The sequence below is a fragment of the Rhineura floridana genome, chromosome 3 (assembly GCF_030035675.1).
Source record: "Rhineura floridana isolate rRhiFlo1 chromosome 3, rRhiFlo1.hap2, whole genome shotgun sequence".
NCBI classification, from domain to species: Eukaryota; Metazoa; Chordata; class Lepidosauria; order Squamata; family Rhineuridae; genus Rhineura; species Rhineura floridana.
The window spans coordinates 195279937-195307665 of NC_084482.1; the positions used below are offsets into that span (position 1 = coordinate 195279937).

General features: G+C 43.8%; 1 protein-coding gene across 4 annotated transcripts; it reads left to right on the plus strand.

Annotated features, from left to right (window-relative positions):
* Nucleotides 1-7236: 7236 nt before the first annotated feature.
* LOC133380953 (uncharacterized) lies at nucleotides 7237-26790 on the plus strand. 4 transcript variants are annotated; one of them, XM_061619224.1, is made up of 6 exons: nucleotides 7237-7476; nucleotides 10096-10621; nucleotides 17274-17369; nucleotides 18780-19013; nucleotides 23309-23331; nucleotides 24292-26790. In XM_061619224.1, the coding sequence occupies exons 2-6, from the start codon at nucleotides 10193-10195 to the stop codon at nucleotides 25508-25510; spliced, it is 2001 nt and encodes a 666-aa protein (XP_061475208.1). In that variant the 5' UTR covers nucleotides 7237-7476; nucleotides 10096-10192; the 3' UTR covers nucleotides 25511-26790. The 4 variants fall into 4 exon arrangements, with proteins under 4 accessions (XP_061475208.1, XP_061475207.1, XP_061475210.1 ...); XM_061619223.1 differs by having other exon boundaries at nucleotides 7238-7476; nucleotides 10144-10621; XM_061619226.1 differs by lacking the exon at nucleotides 7237-7476 and adding an exon at nucleotides 7487-7806.
* Nucleotides 26791-27729: the final 939 nt, after the last annotated feature.

The window sequence follows — 27729 nt, forward strand, 5'->3', positions numbered from 1 at the left end:
GTTTGCATTTTTCTCTCTGCTGACCTAAAATGTTTTTCCGGGGCGGGAGGGAAGGGGAGAGATCCCAAAACATTTGCTTTCTTGTCTTTACTCAAGCTTGTTCTTTCTGATGCAGGCCTTCTTCATTTGTACAAAACCATCAACAGTCTGTGAACTATAATAATAGCAACCATAATAATAGCAATTAATTAAAAGAACATGAAGAACGAGTTTAATTATTCGCCCTCTTTATACATCTAGCTCACCCCTTCTTCTCAGCTGATCTTTATTTGGAGAGCACTAGGTTGGGGAAGTTCCAGACTTAGGGTACTTCCAGACTGTCACTGTTTTCAGGTGGGCTTGAATCACGTATTGGCAAATTCAGGTTGTGCACAATTATGGCTGACTGGGAGGTCTCGCTTCCTCCCGAGATCCAACTTTTTGCAGTAAGGAAAGCAATGGGGAAATGCACTGGAAGGTATGGAATGACACTTGCTTTAAATGCCATCTGACTTCTCTGCAAAGAAATCAGAATGAATGCTCATTAAACAGCCAATGTCATCTAATCTCCCTGCAAACAAATCAGGAATAATGCTCAATAAACAGATTGCCAGGGAGCATCCATAGCCCATCTAGTAGTGAGTTAATGACTTAGAAGAGATTTGACCCACAGACTTGTGCTATATAGCACACCAGACCATAATCTTCTCATATACCTTTAAAGTCACATAGCAATTCTGTTCGGCCCCAGTTCTGTAGTTCATCCGCTTGTAACACTGGTCTCCAAAGATTTTTTTAAAGTCCTTTTTTATTTTATTAGCATATACAACAATGTACAATAAAAACAACCAAAAATTAACAAATCTTAATACATGCTCATTCTGGGTTTTATAATTAAGTGCAAAGTAAGTGCAAACCTAAGCAAATTTACTCAGGAGTAAGCCCTCACCCTAAGGTCAATGGGACTCAATTCCCAATAAGTGTGTTTAGGACTGTATTCAAGTCTTTTTGGGAGTTTAAAGCATTTTCCCTGGATGCAGACTGCCCAGCGCAGGGAACACAAGGCTCTCTTACCCTTTTTAGCTGAAATGTTCTCCCCCAGCTTCAGCTGCTGTATCCCAATCTTCTCCTAGGATATTTACTCCAGGATTAGGATCAGTCTAGCATATCTTCTCTTGAATAAGTCTAGGTTTCTCCTTATCCAATATTGGTTTGCCTTTGTCCGCCTTAATCCCCCTTTCCCACCCCTGTCTTCCTCCCTTTATATTCAAGTGCAAGGGGGGCGGGGATGTGGGGGGAGAGAGATTTTAGAACCTGCAAACTGCAGTAAGGCTCACATCCACATGAGAATGATGATGTAACATTTCTTCCCTCTGCAAAACTGCCAGCACTCCAGCAAATCTGATTCAGCACTTTCCTTGGCCTGTTAGCGCTCCAGATGGGAGGTGGGGAGGGGAAACTGGTGAAATAATATTGCACTTGTGCCCTTTAAACAATGCACTAAGCATTAGGTGTGCGGAACATCATACGGAGACATTCCAAGAGTATACAGAATGAATGGAGTGGGGGACAGGCAAACAGTGGCAGCAGTGAAGAGGGTCTTTTGAAATGACACGTGACAAATGTATTGGCACAGGATAGCTTGAAGGTTTTAACAGCAGCAGCATGTGTGGATAACAGTCAACCCTCAGTCAAAGAAGATTTGACTGATACATTTGGGAAGGATTGTAGGTCAGTGGTAGAACTGCTGTGCACACAGAAAGTTCCAGGTTCGATCCCTGGCATCTCCAGGTGAGGCTAGGAGAGAATCCTGCCTGAAATCCTGAACAGCCACTGCCAGTCAGTGTAGGCAATGCTAAGCTAGATGGACCAATGGTTTAATTCAGTATTGTTGGGAGTAAAGCATCAATACACGTTACAAGTGACCTGAACTAGTGGGGGGCAATGTCAGAAAGGCAGTCTATTCTTCCCTCTGCCGAATCCTCCTCTAATGTGTTTGCCGTTTTTATTTATTTATTATTTAATTTGTATCCCGCCCTTCCTCCCAGCAGGAGCCCAGGGCGGCAAACAATGTGCTAAAAACACTTTAAAACATCATAAAAACAGACCTTACATTAAAACAAAACAGCGTTAAAAACATTTGCATTTTTGCAGGCTTTGCCTCTCCTCTTCCCTTCTCTTCCTGTCCTTGTGTTAGCTGGTAATAGCTCCCTGAGTGGAAGCCACATTGCTGTTTCAACACATATGACTTTAAGTGTTACACTTTAAGTAATAAACCTTAAGCTTATTTATCCTTTTAACTACCAGCTTTAACAGACCAGCTATTTCTGCAGTCTGCTGCAATATATATATATATATATACACACACTTTCTCTAACAAGCATAAGGCATTTATATTCCACCTTTGCTCCAAGGAGCTCAAGGTGGCATACCTGGTTTTCCCCTCCTCATTTAATCTCCTCAACAATCCTGTGACGTAGGTTAGGCTGAGAGTGACTGGCCAAAGATCACCCAATGAGCTTCATGGCTGAGTTTGGATTTGAACCTTGGTCTCTCAGGTCCTAATCCAACACTGTAATCATTACACCACAGTGGCTCTATGTTCCATTCAAATCCATGTTCAGCACATTTCCCCAGCATCTTTTGGTTTAATGCTTCTTTTGTTCTTTGTCCACTCTGAACCCTCAGTCTCCAAAGCACCTTTGCCAACCTCCTTTCTGTCGCGAACCACATCATGCAAACTGACCTTTCCATGTCTCTCTGAGAAGAAGCAGTGTCTCTCAACCATCTTTTGCTTACGTTATAACCCTTAGTTGTAGTACATTCAGCAACGTTGCATAACATCAGAACAATTCACCCAATCACAGGGAGGGGTATGTGGGCTACCAGATCAACATCAGACAATACAGAATTGTCTGTCATCTATGATGTAATAAAATGGGGGTATCATATTGGTCAGAAGAAGCAAGGCTGGATTTAGATCCCGGAAGGTGGAGAGGGCCACAATATGAAAACAGAACTCAATTAAAATTGGCATTAGGGCAGTAACATTGGGAGAGGAAAGTGTTTCTGAGAATACAATGTTTTTCTCATCCTGTGCAGCAGACAATAAACCGCAGGGACCTCTTTCAAAGATCTTAACAACATCCTAACATGCTGTCAACAGTATTCTGGAAGAATTTGCTGCTGCAGTACAGTCTGTGTAAAACTGCAGATGAAGCTATTTCATTAGTCAACTCTACTGTATGTTCTTATTGAATTGCTAATAATATTCAGAGTAGTAAACCTATTGAAGAAATCAATGGACATGGCTAACTTAGTTACATTAGTTTCAACAGGTCTACTCTGAGTAGAACCTCCAGCATGCCTCCCTCATCTTGTCTCTAAACTAAAAAGCTCCACATCCTACAGCCTTTCCTCATAGGCTTTTCCCTTGATCATTTTGGTTGCCCCTTTCTGAATCTTTTCCAGCTCTACAATATCCTTTTTGAGGTGAGGCAACCAGAATTGTACACAGTATTCCACGTGTGATTGCACCATCGATTTGTCTAACACTGTTGTGATATTGGAAGTTTTATTTTCAATCCCTTTCTTTTTGTGATTGTCACAAAGGCCAGCCAATAATTTCAGAGCACAGCTCTGCTCTGAAAATGGGGGGGGAGGGGAGTTGGTTCACTATTGATAGAAGGGCCAGCACCAATCAATACCATGCAAATACAGTGTCTGTTGTAAATGCGAGAAGAACAAAACAGGCTTTCCCTGCGACCGGCCCTTATGAAAAGATGGTATGGGTGTCTAAAATGCAATGAGGGCAGTTATAGCGGCTTCACTGCTGAAACAAAATACACCCAAGGTTAAATCCTCAACATCTCCAGGTAGTGCTGGAAAAGACTCCTGTCTGAAATGCTGGAGAGCTACCTCCAGTCAGTGTTGGCAACGCTATACTAGATTGACCAATGATCTAACTCAGTATAAGGCTGCTTTCTTTGTCCTTCCTGTGTCTGCATGCATCCTTCTTATGATTCTTTCCAATTTGTTGTTGTTCATTGCTTTTACAAAACGTCTCCAAGAAATTTACAAAATACTAAATACAGATGATCTCCATGATGAGCTTCCACCGGACCCTGAACACCTGGCTCTTCAGGCAGGCCTTTGGGGTGGGTTAGATTTTAGTGTTATTGTTGGAGTTTTAAGGCTCTAATGTGAACTGTATGTTTTTATGTTGTGCGTCGCCCAGAGTGGCTGGACAACCAGCCAGATGGGCAACTAATACATCTAACAAATAAATAAATAGAACAACTTATCAAACATCTAAAATCCATTACACAAGAATAAAACATAAGAATAATAAAAGTGTGAATCCATCAACAAGAATAAAAAGGACGAACCCTACTCCACCCTTCTAAAAGGTGAACACTAAACAGCCAGATCACACCACATTATGGCTGCCTGGTTGGCACTGACACGTGTCAGGGCCTCTTCAGTGGTGGCTCCCCATTTGTGGAATGCCTTCTCCAGTAAGGTATGTCTGTCTCCATCACTATTAACTTTCAGGATGAATTTGAAAAAAAATCCTGTTTACCCAGGCATTTGATGGCTGAAGGGGACTGTTCCTGGCAACCTGAAGATTGCTGATGAAAGAAAGTTTTCAGCTGTGTTTTACAATATCTTTATCTTTTTTTCCCCTGAATGTTTTTAATTATAATTGTATTTTGGAATGTTTTTTGCTGTTTTTAGTATGTTTTAATTTTTCTTGTTAAATTATTTTGTTTATGTATGCTGCCCTTCCTTTGGGAGGAAGGGCAGAATATAAATTCAATTAACAGCAACAATAGCAACAGCAACAACAACAACAATAATTTAAGATCCAAACACCTGGGTAAACAGGAATGCTTTGCTTGACATCTAAAGATGGACAAGGCTGGTGCCAGGTGCATTTCCCTGGGGAAAGCATTTCACTATCAAGGAGCTACCACAGAAAAGGCCTATTCTCTTGTTGCCACTTTTTACACCTCCCTTGGAGGAGGCACACAGTTAAAACAATTCATTGCTGTTACATGGGAGGGCATTGTCTCTAGAAAAAAAGGTTAGAGTCAAGTTAGTCTGAATTAGTAAAGTGTCCCTTGTCACAGTGGCCTCACTCTCCCTAGTCTTTCCCACTGTCAAATGTTTTGAATATAACCTCCTCAGGACAGTGATCTGTCTTTTCTGAGAAGGCCTTCTCAGTCGTTGGCTTCCCGTTTGTGGAATTCTCTCCCCAATGAGGTCCGCCTAGCACCTTTGCTGACAAGTTTTTGGCACCAAGTAAAAAGTATATATTTTCCCAGGCTTTTGATGGACAACAATGATGTTTGATGCAAATTGGGCTGCCCATGCTTTTTGCTGCTATTATTGGGGATTGTTTTGTGGATTTTGTATTTATTGTATTTATTAACTTTATATCCTGCTCGTCCTCCCAAAGGGAGCCCAGGTCGGCAAACAACAGTGATAAAACTCTAAAAACAGTTTTTAAAAAAATCTTAAAAACAAAACATAATTAAAATCAATAACTATGCAATATGGATGCAGGCTGGGATAAGGTATCTTCTTAAAAAGCCTGTTGAAAGAAGAGCTGCATGTTTTTATTATATAAATACATATATGTCTGTGTGTATATATAAAATCTATGGGTGGTATTTAATGCTGGTCCTACACAGAATAGACCCATTGAAGTAAATGGACATGACTAACTTAGGTTCATTCATTTCAATGAGTCTGCACTGAGGAGGACTTAGCTGAATACAACCTATGCTTAAATGAAAACCAGTGTTAATGTTTTATATAAATGTTTCTCTTTTTCTCCCTATGGTATAATGCAGGGGTTCCCAAATGGTGGTCCACTGACCACCAGTGGTCAGCAAGCTTCATTCAGGTAGTATGCAATATGTTCACATTATAAATATTCATACAAATTTTAATTGCCAATATCATAATGCCTTTATATACGTCTATGGTGTGGCCACATTTGGAATACTGTGTTCATTTCTGGTTGCCTCACCTCAAAAAGGATATTGTAGAAGTGGAAAAGGTTCAGAAAAGGGCGACCAAAATGATCAAGGGGATGGAGCGACTCCCCTATGAGGAAAAGTTGCAACATTTGGGTCTTTTTATAGTTTAGAGAAAAGGTGAATAAGGAGGCAACGCGATAGAAGTGTATAAAATTATGCATAGCATGGAGAAAGTTGGATAGACAAAAGTTTTTCTCCCTCTCTTGTAACACTAGAACTCGTGGACATCCAATGAAGCTGAATGTTGGAAGATTCAGGACAGACATAAAAAAGTACTTCACACAGCGCATACTTAAACTATGGAATTCACTCCCACAAGAGGCAGTGATGGCCACCAGCCTGGATGGCTTTAAAAGAGGATTAGACAAAATCATGGAGAAAAAAATCTATAAATGGCTACTAGCCATGATGGCTGTGCCCTACCTGCATAGGTGGAGGCAGTATGCTTCCAAATACCAGTTGCTGGAAACCGCAGGAGGGGAGAGTATTCTTTCTACTCAGGTCTTGGTTGTGGGTTTCCCATGGGCAACTGGTTGGCCACTGTGAGAAGACGATGCTGGACTAGATGGGCCATTTTCCAGATCCAACAGGCTTTTCTTATGTATTGCTTCTTTTATTTCTTATATTGTATTTTATTATATTACAGTTTGAATTCTAGGGAATGAAAATACAGTACAAGAAATAAAAGAAGCAATAAAATACAATTAAAAATCCTACAGCAGCTAGCACACCACATCACAATTCCTAAAACAGGCAGAAAAATCGTTTAAGTGGTCAGCCAAGACCATGAGCAATTTTCAAGTGGTCCATGGGGAAAAAAAGTTTGGGAACCACTTGTATAATGTATTGATGTTTATGTTTTTAAATGTAACTTGGAGACCATTTAGGTAACAAGTGATTAATAAGTTTAAATAATGATGATGATGATGATGAAGTTACTTGGAGACCTTTTTTGTGTAACAAGAGACTAATCAAGAAGGGCCTTGGTCAGTGGTAGAGCATGCCAAAGGTCCCAAATTTAATCCCCAGCATCTCGATAGGGCTGGGAGGGGCTCCTATCTAAAACCCTGGAGAGCCACTGCTAGTCACAATGTGGCACAGGGGAAGGGGGTGGAGAGGTGGGCGCATGATTGAACTTTACTTCGGTTTCCCGCAGCCAACGAAACCGGAGGAGGAGGAGGAGGAGGAGGGTGGGGCGTGGGGCCCGCAGCCAGGCTCTTGCCTATAAGCCCAGCGCACTCTCGTTAGCACACGCCGCAAGACTTCTGTTGGTTTCGTGCAGACAGTGCCTCCCTCCTCCAACACAGTTTCCCTTGAGTCTTTGGGTGCGGAAGAGCCGAGGCAAAGGCTATTGATTGTCCCGATCTTGTTGGGCCCTGTGGTTCTACAGGGAAAAGACATTAAGAGGGAAGCCTTGGCCGGCCGCCTGGCCAAAGAACTCGTCCTCCAAGTAGGTGTGCGCTGCTGACGGCCTACACTTTACTTTGACTGGTTTGTTTTGCTGCGAAACTCTTTCCTGCGGCACTCGGGGCGCCTTTTCTTTCCCAGCTTCTTCCGGGACGCGCCTGGACGCCGGTGTGGAGCCCGCTCAACTCTGTGAGCGGAGCTTAGTGGGCCAGCTAAATTGGCAGCTGCTCCTGCTGCCCTTGTCTGTTTCGATGCCAATTTGGGAGCAAATCGCTGCACCTTGGCTGCGTGGATGCCGTACGTGTAAAACACGTCTTCTCTTCCTCCCCCAAGAATCCTGGCAACTGTGGGTTGCAGCCACTGGGAACTGTAGGTCAGTGCGGGGTAAACTTTACTTCCTGGGATACTTCGGGCGGGAAATGTGCTTTACACGTAGCTATGTAAGGGGTAAACTACAGTTCCCAGGATTCTTGAGGGGGGGAGGGGAATTTGCTTTAAATGTATGGTGTGTATGCAACCCCTGTGAGCTGAAATCTGAATGCTGTTCATCTCTGTCCAGCTCTTTCTATTTCCAGTCTATTCACCCGCCTAAACCTTTTCTGCAGCCCGTTAGTGTTTGTTTACAGCAGGATCCGGGAACATTTTTCTGTCTCAGAAGGCCGTGTTCACTTTTAGGCAACCTTCCCGGGTCCACATGCTAGTGGTGGGCAGGACCAGAGGCAGAAGCGAGCAGAACAGCGAATGTAAATATTACCTTTGTACAGTTAGCCTAGTTTCAACTGGCATGCCCCTCTCTGTCTTCCATTCAAGGAAGCAAGAGGCATTATCAGAGTTCAAGGATGCCTTCCAGCCAGGCAAAATAATAATAGTAATAAAATAATAAAATTTTATTTCTAAGTCGCCTATCTGGCCGAATTGACGGCCACTCTAGGCGACGTACAGAAAATTAAAATATAACATATAAATACAAATCCAGCATCAGACCCTACTTAATCTAAACCCACCCACATCTTTACAAAGACTCATTGGCCCTTTGGACCCTGAGGGGGTGTGGCCTGGGGGGAGTCCTGCGGGCTAGACAGAGGGCTTGGCCTGGAGGGCTGCATTTGGTCCCCGGGCCTGATGTTGCCAACCCTTGTTGTACAGTTTCCTTCCCTGATAGGGTGCTTGCCAGCATACACTGGCTTGGGACTGATGGGAGTTGTAGTCCAAACCATCTGGAAGGCACCAGGTTTGAGAAGGCTGCTTTACAGCATTACAGCACCCATGTGCCTGCAGTCACCCCCATTTCACTGCCTCCTGGCTTCCCCTATAACGGTCACTTCCTCACTTAGAAGGGCCCGCACCGCACCGCCTTTCAGCACAGTGTGACAGCCGCCTCAGACAGCTAATTTTGGGTGACATGAAAGGTCAGCAAAGGGTTGCTTATTTAATTTATTACTGTGGTATTTTTACTGCCGTGGTGGGGGAGAGATGCTTGAGGGATTTTCAGTCTCAGGTGCCAAAATAAATGACTGGCCCTGGGTATTACGCAGTTTGTCTTCTGGGCAGGGAAGCCATTTGCTGTCTTGGCCCTCCAGATATTGTTGGACTCCAGCTCCCATCAGCCCCAGCCAGCATGCTCAATGGTGAGGGGAAATGACAGTTGTAATCCAGCAACTTCTTAAAGGGCCACAGGTTCCCCACCCCTGTTTTAGAGTACTTGACATTTCTGGCTTCCTCCTGTGGTATCCCTCAGCAATCTCACTGCCTTAAGCAGGAAGAAATACATTTTCCCTCAAACACTACAGCTAAACAGTACCTCTGCTTATCATTGTTCATCGCCTCTGGTCCCTTTTGCCCTTAAAGGTTGCTTTGTTGCCATGGATTGCTTCGTTGAAACCTGTTACTCTCTTTCTCTCTCGGGTAAATTTTGCTGCCACCATACATTCTCTTTCAACTTTTGTTTACCTTCTGCCAACCTGTATGTCTTCTTTGTGATAGCTAGGCAAGAACCAGGAGTGTGTTTAAACCAAAGATTTATTCAAAAGAAGTTACAAATGTAAACAAGACTACTTAAGACTTGGGTTTCAGAGCATACGGTTACAGATTAATGTTCCATTGTTTCCTTTAAGTTACATTCCCTAAATTTTCCTCAAATGCTTTAAGTAAACCCTGTCTACCTTACCCTCTGCCCTTCCAAACCAACCCTCTCATCACAAGATCAAGCCTTATCTAACTGCCAGATGTCATGCATGCTGATATAAACCACCATCCCCCATCCACTCAGCCAGTCAACGTACAGCATTCCTAAACTTTCTGACTCATTCACTCACTACTCCTCCCTTTGCTGTCTACTTACCAGATTCACTCTTTTACAGACCTATACCAATGTTATACAAGATAATATATGCTGTAAGATCACACCTCCCTCGACCACCACTCCAGTCGCTGTCACGGCCCTCTTCTTGGTACAGAGATCGCCAATGTGGCACTTTCAGGTGCTAGTGTGCCCACAAGTAGAGCCTTCTATGTTGGCACAAAAGGTCTCAGTAAATATTCCTCCCAGAAATCTACAATAGGCGAGAGGCTGTTTGCTCTTCCTGCTAGTGGAGGCCTTCTTTCTCAGTTTGGTCACTTGTAGCCCCCTGCTTTCCCACCCATTGCTTCTCTACCTTTTCAGTTCGTCCTATGATCTTTCCTTCATCGAACCCATGTGTTGTCACCTCAGGAAGCAGATCCTCCTCTTCAAGTAGCAGCTGAGCTCTGGAGCAGCTGCCATGGCCTCTGTCCGGGAAGTGTCCAGCATTGCCGAAGACCTGCTATGCTCTGTCTGCCTCTCCATCTTCCAGGACCCCCGCATGCTGGGCTGCGGGCACAATTTCTGCCTGTCTTGCTTGGAGAGCTGCGTCATCCCCAAGGGGCAGCATCAGGGGACGTGCCCCGAGTGCCGAGATCCCTTCAACCTTCAAGACGCCTCTCGCAACAGAGTCCTGGCTAACCTGTCCGAGAAGGCCCGGCTCCTCAAGTTGGAGGAGGGGTCCCAGTCTGGTGGGGCTGGGAGCTGGTATTTTTGCGAGGAACACGAGGAGCCCCTCAAGCTCTTCTGCAGCCAGGACGAGGCCCCTGTCTGTGTGATCTGCCGTGATTTGCCTCAGCACCAGGGCCATAGCTTTTTGCCTATCAAGAATGCTGTCAAAGGTTATCAGGTAGGAGTCAGTGGACACTTGTCTTTCAGTAAGCTAAAAGGTTATAACAGACTTCAGTCAGATGTCAGGCTTGTGAGATCTACTTTGTTTTTTTACTAGAACTCCCTCAAGTTTCACCAATTGGAGCCAGGTGCAAAAGATGGATAGTGGGGTGGGAGGTTAACATACTCTTAGAATTCACACACTTAGCCCAGGGATTTGCTGTCAGGTACCACAGGAGTGGGGAAACTTTGGCCCTCCAGATGCTGCTAAACTGCAATTCCCATTAGCCCTAGCAAGCATGGCCCGTGGCCAGGGATGATGGGAGTTGTAGTTCATCCGGAGAGCCAAAGGTTCCCGGCACCAGAACTCATGGTCCTGTCCCACAAAAAGCCCACTCTTCTGCAGAAGTGGCTCAATGCGTGGGGCAGAGCTAGTGTGCTAGCATCCTGGCAGGTGGGTTGCTGTTGCGTACCAGGAGGGAGAGGAGCGAGGCAAAAGGGGGGTTGGTGCAGTGCAAACACAACGGCGGAGCCAAATGGGCATTCCTGCTGATGTGTTTGTACCGCATCAACCCCCCCATCACCTCTCCCTTCTCCATCCCAGTGAGCCACAGCGACCCACCTGCTGAGAAGCTACCGCAGGACTCTTCCCCACCTGGCAAGTGGCTTCTGTCTTCTCAAGAATCTCAGTCTTGCCCTACTTATCTATGGTGCAAATTATATTTCAGAAGCAAACGTCTCCAGGGACCTAAATGTAACAAGAGCCATCCAAGGAGATTGTGGTTTTTTGCTCTTAAGCATGTTCGGGCTATTCTTCTAATTTTTCTATTCTTTTTTTTTTCTTTTTCCTGTTTTTAATGACATTTTTATCCTAGCCCCTTTGAAAGGTATACAAAAAGGCTGACACTGCATAAATTAAAACAGATTTTTAATGGCTCCTAATGGAGTCAGTCACTCACAGGTAGTTTTAAGTTTGGACATATGAAGCTATTTTATAGTAGGCTTGTTCACATGTTACAGTAGGGCCCCGCTTCACGGCGTTCCACATTACAGCGTTCCGCTGATGCGGCGGCTTTCAAGCAGAGGAAATTCCCCGTTTTAAAGCCGATTGTGACGTTTTACGACGTTTTCGCGTCATTTTTTTGTGACGCGGCCCATTATAGTCTATGGGGCCCCACTTTATGGTGATTTCTGCTTTATGGCAGGGGCCTGGTCCCTAACCTGCCATATTAGCGGGGCCCTACTGTATATTGAACACAAATACAAGGGTTTGTATTCAAGTAGTGCTAAGGTGAATGTTCTGTTAGTGCAAGGATTTCTCCTGGCACAATGAAATGTTCCTCCTTTCTCCTCCCCTGCATGTCCCCTAAGTCTGTTCGAGAGGTTCCCCCAACCTTCCAGAGCAGGTTTGGGGAGGGGGTTAATCCCGTTGTACTGGTGCTAATCCTTGCAGTAGCGCAACTGTTTGGTTAAATATGACCCAAGCTGTTTTTACTTATGTAGATGTGTGAAAGAGTGTACGGCTCAACTATTTTGTATACAGACTATCCACTTGTTAAATTGTATATGTGAATAACTGTATAAGTGTACAGCCAACCTATCTGTGTGCATAGGTACGCAGCTTGTACACTTGTTGAACGTAATATGTGAACATCCCTACTGGCTCAAGCCATGTAGCCCCCAGTGCTGTCTATTCTGCCTGACTGTACTTCTCCAGGATCTGAGGACCAAACCAGACATGAGATTTTTTATTGCTGTTCTCCCCCTTCCCCACTGACCTGATAGAAAGGGGACAATTTTAACTGAGAACCTGGCTTGGCAGGGAAAGGTTAAACCTCACCACTTCATGTGCTGGAGTCTCAGTAAAAATGGAAAAGCCCTGTGATTGCCATTCATAAATTAGTTAGTTAATTCACTAATAAACCTTCGGGTTAAGAACATACCTATAGCCCACAGATATTTCTATCAAACTTTAAAAAGCAGGGAAATTGGGCAGCTATAGTGAATGCACCAGGGGAGCAGGAGACCTGACCTCCTCTCTGAGGTATTGGACTGCCCTACAAATGTGTCAAAATGCAAATACAATTTGGGTTGGTCTTTCACAGTCCAATCCACTTGCTGTGTAGCTTGGAAGAATTTGGTAACGTGCCTCTGAGCATGTGGGGAATGGTGGCAACACCTGCCATCTCCAAAGATAGAGAATTATATTTTTGTATGTTTGTTGGTGTTCTTACTTTGATTCTTTCCTGTGTTACTAATGTTTCTACAGAGAATCTAAATGAGAAGATTTTATTTCCCTCATTATTCATCCTAGAAATCTGTGTCAATTTTATTTTTATTAATTTCAAAGCCTTTTTATTGATCAATGTCATGTGATGGTGAAGACAGCCTTTTGTGTTTCAAATTGGAGGTTATGTTCTATTTTTATTTTGGGTGCATTAACAGTTGAATCTGAAACTGCAGTTTGATGTAAAATCATACTGATTACAATATGTTGCTACTTCAGCAATGATTCTAGCTGTTTGAAAAAAGGGGATGCATATTTTCAGCCTGCTATATTTAAACCACTTCACTTAAGGCAAGGTGGGCACAGTCAATTAAAAACATAGAGCACACCTAGAATTTTGCTAGAATATATTTCACCTCCCACTGTTTTATCTTGTGCAAATTGAGACACTCCTGAGGTCCACTGGAGACTGTTTTGAAGAAGTCAGTGCCATTATTCCACAATTATGTTTGGAGTTTTTTTAGTGTAAATTTTGCAAAGTGTTGCTGTACTTCACATATTCACAGAAACAGAAACAAAAGAAAATGATTTCCTATAGGAAACTTCACTAAAATTGCAAAGTAAATCAGACATATTTAAAGTGACCATTTGAACTATATCAACTGTCTTAGTAATGTTGCTTCCTCCCTGCTAAAACAAGATCAGCACAGCACATGACTTGTTCTATTATTTGGGCTGGTTGCAGGTGTTGCCACCACTCACCATATGCTCAGAGGCACATGTTACCAAATTCTTCCAAGCTACACAGGAAGTGGATTGGACTGTGAAAGACCAACCCAAATTGTGTTTGCATTTTGACAAATTTGTAGGGTAGTCTCAGAGAGGAGGTCAGGTCTCCTGCTCCCCTGGTGCATTCACTATAGCTGCCCAATTTCCCTGCTTTCTAAAGGTTCATAGAAATATCTGTGGGCTATAGGTATGTTCTTAAACCACAAGGTTTTTTGCCTATTAGTGAATTTCCCTGCTTTTTAATCTGGGAGGTAAGAAATATTGATTGATCATTTGCATGCTAATTGAGTTCAGTGGGATCATGCTTAGGATAGATGAAACTGACCACAGGGGAGAGGAGGGGGGAGGGGAGGACTGGGATGGGAGCAGGCAGGACTGGGATGGGAGCAGGCAGGAGGGGGGGAGAAGGTTTGATCATTTACATGTTTATTGAATTCAGTGGGATTTACTCCCATGCAATCATGCTTAGGATAGATAAAAGTGACCGGGGGGGGGGAGGAGGTAGAACTGGAGTGGGCAGGGGAAGAGGAAGGGAGAGGAGAGGGGAAGGAGAGGAAAAGCAGGTCTGATCATTTGCATGCTTATTGAGTTAAATGGGATTTACTCCTATGCAATGATGGTTAGGATAGGAAAAATTGACCATGGGGAAGGGGAAGGACCGTATTGGAGGGGGACAAAGGAAGGGGGAGGGGAGGGCAGGTTTGATAATTTGCATGCTTATATGGTATGCAAATGGTATTTACTTCCATGCAATCATGCTTAAGACAGGTTAAACTGACCATGGGGAGGAGGAAGAGGAGCAGGAGGAGAGGGGAGCGGAAGGAGAAGATTGGAAGAGGATGGAGATGGGGAGGAAGGGGCAAGAGGGAGGGGATAGGAGGGAGGAAGAGGAAGGGTGGGTTTGATCATTTGCATACTTTTTGAGTTCAGTGGGATTTATTTCTGTGCAGTCATGTTTGAAAATGGAAATGGACTGCCTTCAAGTCAGTCCCGACTTACGTTGACCCTATGAATAGGGTTTTCATGGTAAGCAGTATTCAGAGGTGGTTTTACCATTGCCTTCCTCTGAGACTGAGAGGCAGTGACTGGCCCAAGGTCACCCAGTGAGCTTCATGGCTGTGTGGAGATTCGAAAGTTACTTTTTTGAACTACAACTCCCACAAACCCAATCCCTGGGGCTGATGGGAGTTGTAGTTTAAAAAGTAACTTTTCCAAGCTCTGGATTCACGTGGTGGTGATGAAATGCCTTGTGCTGCCATTTAACTACAGTACATTTCTTTTTAGTAGTTAATATACATTTGCCATTTATGAAGGAGTCGGAGTCGGACAGTAGAAAAACAGAGGAGTCGGAGTCACCTTCGTTTGGCGTACCGACTCCACAGCCCTGGAGCCTGCCAGGGACTCACCTTTGGACTTGCGGCTGCAAAGCATGTGCTCTGGAGGGAGGGAGCATGCATAGATAAGAACAGCCATATGGTTTATCTTGCTGACATTAGGACAGGGGACTGAAGGGAGCGGGCTGAAGAAAAACCAGGGCTTAAAGTCTGGGTGCACTGCTTAGGTATGCAAGGAGGAATCAATATTATGCTTTGATGTAAAATACCCCAGCATAATTTTCAACTACAGGTCTCTGGCATGCCTAGGTTTATGGTGCTGTACAGTAGGACCCCACTTATACTGCAGGTTAGGGACCAGACCCCCGCCGTAAAGCGAAAATCACCGAAAAGCGGAACATCGATCAGCTGTACTGTGGGGAGCTCCAGCTGACAGAGCTTGGCCCCTGAAGCTCCCCCCGCAACAGCTGATCGATGTTCCACTTTTCTGTGCATCGCCCTCTCTCCCCCCCCCTCGCTTGCTTGCCCTCGTTATGGTGGGGGAGTAGTGCTCCCCTTCCGCGGCAGGCTTCCTGCCATGGATCGCAGGGAGGGATCTGCCCACCCGCCCGCGCCTGCTCGCTCGCCCTCCGCTGCCTCCCTCGCCCTCCGCCGCCTCCCTCGCTCGTCCCGCCTTGCCTGCTCGCACTTCCCCTTGCCTGTTTGCTTGCTCTCCGCCGCTTGTCCTCCGCCTCCTCCCTCGCTTGTCCCCCCTTGCCCACTCGCTCTCCCCCCTGCCTGTTCGTGCGCTCTTGCCCTCTGCCGCCTCCTTTGCTTGTCCCCCCTTGCCCGCTTCCTCTTCCCCCTGCCTGTTCGCTCGCACGCTCGCTCGCCCTCCGCCGCCTCCCTCGACAATAAAATGGTGCCGGACGCCTTTCTCGGTCTCAGCTGCTGAGTGCGTTGTCAGAGCTTGGGAAGTTTCTTTTTTGAACTACAACTCCCATCAGCCCAACTGTAGTTTAAAAAAGTAACGTTTCCAAGCTCTGACGATGTGCTCAGGGCGTTGGGCGCCATCAATTTGCATCATGCTGCAAAATCGCCACAAAAATGGAACAAGCGACGAACATATGGGACATGGACACAATTCAAAACTGCCGCATTAGCGAAGCGCCGAGAAGCAAAGCGCCATAAAGCGGGGCCCTACTGTATAAGGTTTAAGTCCCAAAAATACCGAAGTGACTTTTCCCTACCCCTCTCTTAAGTTAGGAGCAATAAAGACCTGCACTGTGTTGAAACAACAACCCCCTCAATCTACATTTTGATAAGAATCATAATTGGAAGTGTGGGTGAAATATATGAATATCAAGACTAAAAGCCTAGTTCATACATGTACATCATTTAATTTTGCATTAGTTTATTCCTGCATGCTTGATAATCTTTCAGCAGAGGGCCCAACCGAGAGTGACCATGGGAGAGCTCTCAGAACGACCTTTTATTTTAAGTAAGGCTGGTAGCCATAGGCGACAAGGAATTCAATGCAGGCAAGCGAGTGAATTGGCAAAGGGACATAGGAAGCTGCCGCATCAGACCATTGCTCTATATAGTTCAGTATTGTCTACACTGACTGGCAGTGGCTCTCCAGGGTTTCAGACAAGTGAATTTTCCCAGCTCAGCCTGGAGATGGGATTGAACCTGGCACCTTCTGCATGCCAAACATGCTCTACCACTGAGCTACGCCCCTTACCAGTCGTGTGCCCCTCATCTGCTCCCTATGTAGAAAACGTTCGTGCAGCCAGAGGTGGGAAGCCCTTTCCTCAGCATGCAGCACAGAAATGCAGCGGATTGCTGCAGGAAGGACAGAGCTCTCCATCCATCTTCTGCCATCCCCCCCAGCAGGCTAGTCAACATTTTTGCAAGGCTTTTTTTTGTGGGCTTATTTATAAGGCGAATAACCCTGAATGTGGGAATGGACTCCAGAGACAAATGATTTTCAATGAGGCAATTGAGGCTTCCATGCCACCTCCATCTGTGGGGTTTGATCTCTGATGATTCATTCACACATGCGGGCCATCATTTGGTTCAACAGATGAACATGCATGTGCTGAACAACCCTGCAAAAGACATGCGGCGTGATCCCAAGCATGTTTCTGGAGAAGTAAATCCCACTATATTCAATGTGCCTTTTACTACAAACTTGGATTACTTCCCAGAAGGGGAGGGGGATTTGAGAACAGTGCAGGGAGAAGGGAAGAGAGCAGTAATCCTTTTCCTGTGTTAATGTTGCTTTCTCTTCAAATCCTTTGTGCATCTCCTGATTTTTATTTTATTTATTGGCTGTGTAGGATAAACTGAAGGCATCTCTGGAACCCCTGGAGGATGGTGTGAAGTGGGCCACAAATAATCATTCTCGACAGCAGGAGACCATAGAAGAACTGGAGGTAAATATAAAGGGGAAACAAGAGTGTCCTGGGCTTGCGCGAGTCTGAGAGAGGATGCCGCTTAAAAGTGAGAGACATAGAGACAGAAATTTGTAGACTACAGAAAAGTATCTGATGTTGTTTATACATAGCACTAAACCATAGTTTAATAAACTATGGCTTATTTAAAAAAATGGAAATGGACTGCCTTCAAGTCAATTCCGACTTATGGCAACCCTATGAATAGGTTTTCATGGTAAGCAGTATTCAGAGGGGTCTAACCATTGCCTTCCTCTGAGGCTGAGAGGCAGTGACTGGCCCAAGGTCACCCAGTGAGTTTCATGGCTATGTGGAGATTCAAACCCTGGTCTCCCAGGTCATACAACACCTTAACCACTACACCATGGGTTAATGTTGTGTGTACCTTGCCCAATAGCTTAATTATAATTTGTTGACTGCCAATAAATGGTGATCTGAAACCATGGTTTGTTCTTGGCTTGTGAACCTTGCTTTCTTTTAAAAACTACCAATTTGCATGGCTTGGTGTTATGTGTGAACCCAGCACGATTCCTTAACAATAGCTTCTTTGATCACCCCACTCCAGAAGCTCACTGCGCTACAAAGGTACGAGGCAAAAGCAGCTGAAAAAAAATTGGAGAAACAAGACGTGGTTTGTTTGATCATCTGGGGGACAACTCATGGCTTGTGGTTTGTTAAACAAACCATGGGATAGCGCTGTGTGCAGTGAGACCCTTTGTCAAGTACCACTCTTGAGTAGGTCAGGTCCAGCCCAGTGGTGGACATGTTGTGGGTATCTGCTTGTCAGCTTAGGTCATCTTGCCTCGGCTCTGCAGGCGTTTGTCATCTGCCACAGAGTGTTTCCCAGGATACTGAGACGCGCAATCATGTCTCTGAATATATTACAGATCTACACTTCCAGTTGTTGGCTAGCATATTAAAAACAAGAGGCTTTATGCCAGTGTGAACCTGCATTGGATTTGAAACTGCTTCTTACATATGAAAATGTTTTTAATATTTTAAAAATAAATTGTTTTTATATATGAAATATGGTGTAATTGGTTATTATTGCTGATGTTTTTATTGTGAAATCGCTTTGAAGAGAATCATAAATGGAATTAAGCAAACAAAGCAAGACTAAAAGATAGTGATCCTTAGTGAGTTTGATGGAGATTTGAACTTGGATCTTCCTGATCTTAGTCTGACACATTGACAGCTACACTGAGATATACATAATAATCGACATTAGAAAATGTTGGTACCATTTTGTATGTCGTTACAAACCTTCCCGATGCAAATTGGTAGTTTGTGGTAATTGATTTGGGCAGCCCATTCTCTAAGAATTATAGAAAACTAACCTATAAGCCCAAAAATGTAATTTCAGCGCTCTCTCGTTTTTCTGACCCACTCTAGAGTCTAACTCAACACCTGTGTGGCTGCATCTTCATTGCATTTGAGGAACTGCGTGAAATCCTTAATGAGAGAGAGCAAAGCATGATGGAAACAGTCAAACAGATGAAAGAGGACAACCAGGGAGAAATGGAAAGGAGACTGGAATATTTAAAAGCATTTATGTCATATCATACTGAGACCATCGCCAGGATCCGAGCTGCACTGGAGGAAACCAATGAATTTGCTTTCTTGAAGGTGAGTCTTGGTGCTGCCCAATCCTGTTTGTATTTAAAGATGTAGTAGTAGTCATAGTAGTCATGCCGTTACTAGTTGCACCTGTTCCGTATGTCCTCATTTAAGGACGTGAGCTCCCCTATCTCCCCAAAGGCCACTTGGACAGGTCGGCAGGATTGCCCACGTGACAGTCCTGATGGTTAGGACCTGGGCAAGGTTCAACGTTCTTGTGTTAATTTAGAAAGCGCTAAACATGGTCTGGCAAAGTGTGGCAATTAGCATTAATGGAAAAACTGATGCAGAAACCGAAGAGTGCAAAAGGACAAAAATGTAAAAATACATTTATTGCAGAACGGTGAAGCTTCATCGCGTACACTAATGAGGCAGCTAATAAAAATAAGGTTCCAAAAGCTTTTCAGAACCTTTGGATTTCATCAATGTGACCAAATAAAATTAATAGATTATTTGTTTGTATGCTTATGGGCAGAGAAAGTTGTTTTGGTGATGATGTATCCCTCTCACTTTTGGGTTATGTACATTTTGTTGTCAATAAAAAGATTTTTTTTTAAGTGCTAAACAACTTGGGCCAAAGTACTTTGAGGACTGACTGATTCTTTATGCTCCACCTCAGTCGCTGAGATCTTCTGATAGAGCACTCTTGGTGGTCCACCACCCCCAAGAGGTTCAGTCAGCCTTTACTAAGGGCTAAGCCTTTACTATGGCAGGCCCTGCCCTGTGGGACTCTTGCCCACAGCAGTCTGGCAGGAGTCATCCGTGCTTTCTATTAGATGTCTTTTAAAAACTGCTTTTCAGTGGGATTGAAGAATGGTAAGAGACTAGTTACTTCACTGATTGGACTCGATGCTGAGTTGAGATGAGGAGGATCTGTAATTTTGATTTCCTTTTCAGTTCTGTAAAACAAAAAACTGAAAAGCATAATTTAGAAAAATAAATTATTTCTTCATATAGGCATTTGGGACGTGATTTTTTTCCCAACCAATTTTTAACGTGTTGTGGATTTTTTTATTGATGTCATTGTTGTCTTGTGTTTTTATGTTGTTTACTGCTTTGTTATGTTTTCTATGAAAGTGCAGTTTAGAAATATTGAAATAAATAAATCACATCGTCACCTTACTCCAGGTAATCTGACTTCAGTGGAAGAATTGGGCGTGCAATTCCTTTGAAGAGGAGGAGAAATATTCCGTTGCACAAGGAGAAATCCTTGTGCTGAAAGAACATTGCCTGTAATGCTATGCTGAATACAACTTAAAACTTTTGTAGGATTTTTTTAAAAACTACTTCAGAGGTTCCATGCTGCAGTGCACTTATGTATGCCTTTAAAATATAGTGGTGGTGCCCTTTCCTCACTACATTACACCTACTTTTTGTATTCAAATGCAAATATATGCAGATTTAATAACAGAACTTAATGAGTGGTATTAAGATGCTGTAAATCTCTGCTATCTTTTCAGTGCCTTTTGAAGACTTTTCGTTGTTGTTGTTTTTTAACCCAGAGCCACAGCTTTTACTCTTTTTTTTATTTTTTATTATCATTAATTTTTATTCAAATTTTCAAAGACAAAAAACAAAACAAAAATAATTAAACAATAAAATAAAATGTTGACTTTCGATTTGTCGCAGATCAGTTATAAGTCTACAATATATAACAATCCTGTCTCCTAAATTATATTATAAAATCACTTTCCTCCAGTAGTTATCTTAATTAATCATCAAATCTCATAAACATTACTTTATTCTTTCCACAAAAAGTCAAAGAGAGGTTTCAGTTCCTTGAGAGAGATATCTTTCAATTTTTCTCCAAATAAACATGTCGATTAATCCATCTCGTTCAAATCTGTTAGGTCCAATAATTTCAATAGTCATTCTTCCATTATCAATGTTAATTCCATCTTCCATCTTCAATAATGCTGTTAAGTCCAGTAATTTCAGTAGCCATTCTTCCATTATCAGTATCCCATAATAATCTTGTTGTCATAGCCATAGTCCAAATAAACATATAGATTGATCCATCTCATCAAACCTGTTAGATCCAATAATTTCAATAGCCATTCTTCCATTATCAATATTAATTCCATCTTCCATCTTCAATAGTCTTGTTCAGTCCAGTAATTTCAGTATCCATTCTTCCATTATCTGTATCCCATATTAATCTTGCTGTCATAGCCATAGTCATATAATAAGAGTCTGATGGGAATTTCCTTTATCACAAATATTTCCTTGCCATCAATTCTGAATATGTTGCTGAAATATTGTTGTAAAGTCATATCTCTGTTCTTCTTTTTTACAAAATGCACTGGCTCATCTCTTAAGAATTTTTCCATTGTCACATATCTGTAGTTAATTCCATAGATTTTTTCTATGTCAAGCTCCATCACATCATTCCAGTCCAAAAAATTATCCAAGCCATTGATAACTTTATCTCTAATATCTTCATTAATTTCTTCAGAGACAACATTGAATTCCAAACAGTAAACTTTGTTTCTAATATCCATAAACTCCAGATCTTTTTCCAATTCCACATTTGTTCCAATCTCCAGGGCTTGTATCTTCCCTTTAATTTTTCTTTTCTCATCTCTAATCTCATCAATCCCCTCTCTCACAAGATCCCCTATTTCTTTAAGCTCCTGCGTCATTTTGCCAAATTCAATTTTCATCTCCTGTCTACCCTGTCTCAGGGTTTGTTTCGTTATCTCAATCTCATCCATTATTTTCTGAAACATAATTTCTTCCATGGTCTCAGCCACTTTCCTGATTGCCATTCTTAAAACCACAAAAACAAAAATTATTTCAGCCACAATTGGGTTAATATTCCAGGTTTGATGACATCACAGTGTAGACAGTACAGCCTGCCTTATCTCTTATATGTTCAGGAATACAAAACAAATTTAGTTCCCAGCTTCAAAACAGTTAGTGGCGTCGTGAACAAGTAGATACGTCAAAATGAAATAGACCAAAAAGAAAATAGTCCCAGACATATAATACTCCAAAGTTCATAAATCAAATTTATTTATTTTTTTCCCTCCTCGAAATAGAAATCCCTCTTCCGTTTGTATCTTTAGAATGCACTTCCAGGCCAGCTTTTTGCCATAAAAACAAAGATAGGCTTTTTCAATTTCTTTCCTCCTTAATTTCGTGAATAAAAGAGAAGAGTTATAACTCACCCAGAAATTCTTTATAGCTGATTCATTGACAAATCTCTTTTTGCTGCAACGATTTAAACCAAGTGAAAAAAATTAGAAAGAATGATGCTTGCCTGTTAAAGTCCGTTTTTCTTTGAAGAAAAGATAAACGTGTCGGTTAATCAGTTAGAGCTTGTTGGAAGTCCGTCCGGCATTGTTGGCTGAACCTTCTCTCATAAATTAATGAAATCCAGTCCTCCCAACAAAAACAGGCTTTTCTGGTTAATCTCTACATTTCTCCCTGCCCGGGAGAAAATATTTACCAGTCAAAAAGAACGTTCTGACTGATTTTAAAACTGAAAAAGCTTCTTCTGAGACGAGAGCTCGTCTCAAAAAGCAGGCACAAGCGAAGTCACCCTTCCCGGAAGTCCAACCAAGACTTTTCGTTTTCAACAAGCCTTTTAAGTTGAGAGCTATCCCAGTCTGTGTCTATGTCAGAATTGCTTAATATGTTTTTTAATAATGTTTTTAACCCTTTTTAAAAAAAAGTTTTTAAAATGTTTTTAACACTGTTTTGTCTTAATGTATTTTAAGATTTGTTTTTATGATGTTTTAAAGTGTTTTTAGTGCCTTGTTTGCCGCCCTGGTCTCCTGCTGGGAGGAAGGGAGGAATACAAATTAATTAATTAATTAATTACATAAATAAATAAATAAATAAAATCATCAGATGATGCTGCAGTCCTGTGCACACACACTTCTCTGACAGTAAGTCTCTCATTGAACAAAATGGAAAGTAGAGGCTGGTCTGTGCCCCACCAGCCTTAGTCTGCCTGCCTTCTGACTTACAACCAATCAGGGGATACTCTGCCTGTCATTGGTTGTGGCTCCACTTGGCAACACTACCAGTCCCATTGAGCACCAGGCACCACTGAAGATGGGACTGACTTCTGAGTACATTTGCATAGGATTGCACTGTCAAGCCCTTACATTCAATATCTTTAACCGAGTGATAGCCCCTGCTAACAACTGATTGGTGCCCTGATCTTTCCTGCCGCCTGATCAATAGATTGCAATCGGATGTTCTGAAGGGAAGGTTTGGTGGTCTAGTTAGCTGAGTTGTGCGACGCTGCTTTGGCAGGCACTTCCAACAGTTAACCTTGTTTCTTTTTCCTCCAGGAAGTCAAAGAACTGATGGGAAGGTGAGTATCTGCATTACACCCTACACTGTTTGTAGACAGTGGCTCTGATCCAACATCTCTATGCATGTGAGTACTTGAAGGGTTACCTCTGGTAGCCCTATAGGAATCCGTGCTTTATGGATTCCTGCGGGGCTACCACCCACTGCGCAAGGCAGTAGGCTTTTCAAGCTGTGACAGTTTTAACAAACTGATCAGCAGCTCCATGCTCCCCAGCCCCTCCCTCTGTACGTCCCTTTGTCTGTGTATGTTTTTGAAAGCAGCTTCCATTCCGCATTGCTAGATCATAGAATTGTGAGGTACCTTGAAGATCATCTAGTTCAACCCCCTGGTTGATGCAGGAACTGCAGTGCAGGGTGTCACAGGTGCCTCTCTCTAGCCTCTGCTTAAATATTTTCAGCAAAGGAGAGCTCATATTCTCCCATGATGTTAGGGCCACATGATGTATTCCATCTGTCTAACCAATTAGGAATGTAGGAAGTTTCCTTACACCATGTCTGGTCATTGGTACATCTAGCTCAGACACAGGACATCCGTAGCTTTCCCTGGAGATTGAACCCGGGACCTTCTGCATGCATGCTGAACTACGGCCCTTCCTGATAATGACCATCAAATTGGTTGGTACACTGCAAAAAGCAGACCAAACGGATTCCTCCTCCTTCCCTTTGTCATAATCTTTGCACTTGGGTACTGCAGAGTAAGAGCACGATATTTGGATAGCTTCCCATTCGTACACTCCTCGTGGCATATATCTATTCCCTGAACTTACAAAGTTCTATGTGACTGCCTTATGACTCTAGTCAACCAATGGTAAGCTGGTGACAGAATCTTACATGTTGTTTCCCAGCCCTGCTGTGAAATATCTCTTTCGCTGAAGATTCTGGGGATAAAACCTGAGACTTTTTACATGCAGCCCTTCCCTCCTTCCCCAATCTGCAACTATGGTCTCTTCTCTCTCTCTAGAATCCAGGATCGCCTTAGAGAACAGAGTGAAGAAGCAGGCAATGAAGCCAGTGAGGATGGAGAAGAGGCCAAGGAAGGGGAGATGAAAGACAACAAATATGAAAATGCTGGTGAAAATCTGGGTGAAGGCATCAGTGATGAAGGGGAAGCTTATGAAGAAGGGGAAGCTTATGGAGAAGCAGCTCAGGAGGAAGAGGAGGATGGAGCCGTTGTGCCTATGGATCCAGCCCTTGAAGAGCTGGAAGAGTTGCTGGATTTTGATTCCTGGAAGGAAATGTTGAGAAGCATCAGTATTGGGGAGTCCTATGCGCCAGACTTGCCTTGCGGCTCCCCAACCCCTGAGGAGGAGATGCTGCAGCCTGGAGGCGGTGCCCTCCCTGCGGCAGCGGAGGCAGAAGTGGTGACAGTTCTGGGGAAATCGGTTTGCTCTGTGGATGTCTGCACCTTAGCACCAGGAGAAGGTTCCCTTGCTAAACAGACACCTGTGCCAAGCAGTGACTCGAATACAGCTCAGGCCATGGCCGGAGCCCTTTTTCAGTCACCACTCTCCTCCAGCTTCCCAATGGCTGACTTCCGACAGGCACCCTTTTTTCATTATACTCCATGCGGTGATTACAATCCTACCGTAGTGCAATATGGGCCTGCCCGAAGATGGACTTCTCATCCCAGGTGGAGCCGTGGCATGTTCCAAAACAGGAGGATGCAACAAAGGCAGCCTTTTGGCCCCTGGCAGGGACGCGGCAGAGGATACTATCCAAACACACAGACTCCCCAACCCATTTTGCATCAGAACCACTGGAGACACCCACGGAAAGAGCGACCCAGAGAGTCCCAGGTCTCAGGGCAAGGAGGGGGCTGTTCCAGTAGGCAGAATCCACAGACCAGTGGGAGTAACGCCTCGAGAGGGGGGTCCACAAATAAAGAGCCATCCAAACCCCATGAGGCTCATGTTTTGGGACAAGGAAGAGGAGGTTGGTTCCATAAGCAACAACCCCGCTCCAGTGCAGATCAGAGTAGAGGGGGATCCCTAAAGAAAGATGCTCATACCTCAGAGCAAGCAAAGTCAGGACAAGGACAAGGGTCTGGAAAGAGACCCCCAACCCCCAACAAAGGGGGCGGAGCCTCAGGAAACAAGGGGTCTCAGAGCAGGCATCAGCCATCCCACCGTGGAGGCAGCGGTCGGGGCGCTGGTTCAGCCAAGGGCCCCCGGAACAAATAGCCATTTCCATCAGAAGTGAGTGCAGGTGGATGCGGAGAGAAGGGATTTCATACTAGAAGCAAGTATTAAGAGCCCTGACCTCAAATCCCATTGGAGAACATGGACTGCGCAACTTCATTCATTATCTCTCCACCTCTGTGCAACGCCTCTGATGGGCCAGCTGCTGGGGATCATGGGCGGTAGAGTGCTGGTGCACTCGTGTCCTGCTTGTGGGCTTTCCTAGAGGCATCGACCACTGTGGGAATCAGGATGCTGGAGTGGACCTTCCTTTTGTTCTGATCCAGTAGGGACTCCTCTGATTTTCTAGGTTGCATAGCTTGGCTGATTTAGATGAACCGACATAAAAACCTTTTGATTTTACAATGTGCCCTGATTAAGTGGGCAGATTTTTTTTTTTTACAAATTTGTGTTGCAAGTACGTAACAACTAAAATATGCTGGCGATTTGTGCCCTCCCAGGAGAGACAGACATTTTCCACTTTCTCTCACACAAAGAAATGCTTCTTCTAAAACAGAAACCTTTTTCATCCCAGGGGCCACATTCCCTTGTGGGCAACCTTCTGAGGGCCGCATGCCCGTGGTGAGTGAGGCCAGAGGCAACCATAGACAGAGCAATAGGTGCAACGCTTACCTCTCTACAGTAGGCTACATTCCAGCCTTAAAAAAGTCAGAGGTTTCCACACGCACGCCCCATCTCTCTGTCTTCCATCAGGCATGCAAGAAATATTGTCACAGTCCAGGGACTTTTTCAGACCGATCAAAAGTACTTGAGGAAGGTGTGGAGGCAAAACGTAATGACTGTATCAGTCTGCATAAATCTGGTGCCCCAGCTAGCACATCTGCGTCGTCCGAAACAGAGGGCCTGGAGGGCACCAGGTTTGCAAAGGCTGGTTTAGTGCAGCAGATAGAGTTGGAAGAAAGGCTGGCTCATTTGGAACACCGCACACCTTCTGTCCTCCTGTGTTTGAAGTGGCAATTGCCAGTCTGGGTACGTAAGACAGATTGTGGAGTAGCATTAACATTTTCCCAAGAACTATTTCTTTGTATTGGTGATTGGAGTATCACACTTTAACATGCTGGCTTGCGGTACACCTGTCCAAAAAGTTTAACTATGCAGAATTAGTCACCTGTTTAGACTTCTAGTAGCCGACACAAAAATGCCTTGGTTTTGACATCTCTGTGCCTAAAGTTATGCATTGATATATGGCTACACTCAGTTGGATTTTTATGGTTCTTTTGTTGTCTTATATACTGGAATATATCTTTTTCCTGAATAAATGCTATCCTTTTAAAAAATAACATTTCTGAGATCCTTGTGAATTTCAATGATCGGTTCAGAGTATCAGTTTGGGATATTCATAAAGAGTACCAGGATATGGCTAAGGGCTCCTGCTGATGATTGATTTGCTGCACAGAGCTTGCACTATATCTGGTCTTCATTGAGCATTTGTTCTGATATGTTTGGAGAGAGGTTATACAACAGGGATCTTCCCATTAATAATTTGGCCATTCCACACTTTTCAGTGCATTTCCTTATTTTCGTAGCTGCAAAACTCTCATTTTTAAAAACTGTAACGGCAATTTCCCTGTATCCATCCCACAAAATACTGACTGTCCGGAGGTACCCTAAGTTGTACTTGTAACCCAACCTAGAAACCAAGTCCCTCCTTGTCTTCCATCCATTTACCTGGCTACTGTAGGGAGGAAGAGCTCTCTCCTTTGGTACTTGAAATGCTGCCATCTCAGGTGCTAGGGATGCTGGGAAATGAGGTGTTTCCAGGGCGCTACATTTCTTAGCAGCCTTGTCACACGTAACAGTGCCATAGCAATGTCTTCAGAGCCCGGGAGAAGGAAGCACAGAGACAGAGAGATTCTGTTCCCTCTCTGCCAATACAGTGCCAGAAGCCATTGGTACCACAGCAACAGCTCACAGTAGTCAGAAGGAAGAGTCACACCCCAACATGCTGCCAACGTCACTGGGAATGTGACAAGGTTTGAATTGCATTGGAATAAAGAGAGCTATGGCTTTTTTTAAAAAAAAGTTTCCCAAGCCCAGGGCCAAGTTGAGGAAAGTATTTGCCAGTCCTCAAGGAACTGAAAGCCATAGCATAGCAGCACCTAAGCTTAGCTGATAGTGTTGGGTTGAAAGTAAAAAGGCAAGGGGAGCCGAAGTTTCACCTCCTTTGTGGGTTAACTAGGTAACTATCGTTTCCTACCTGG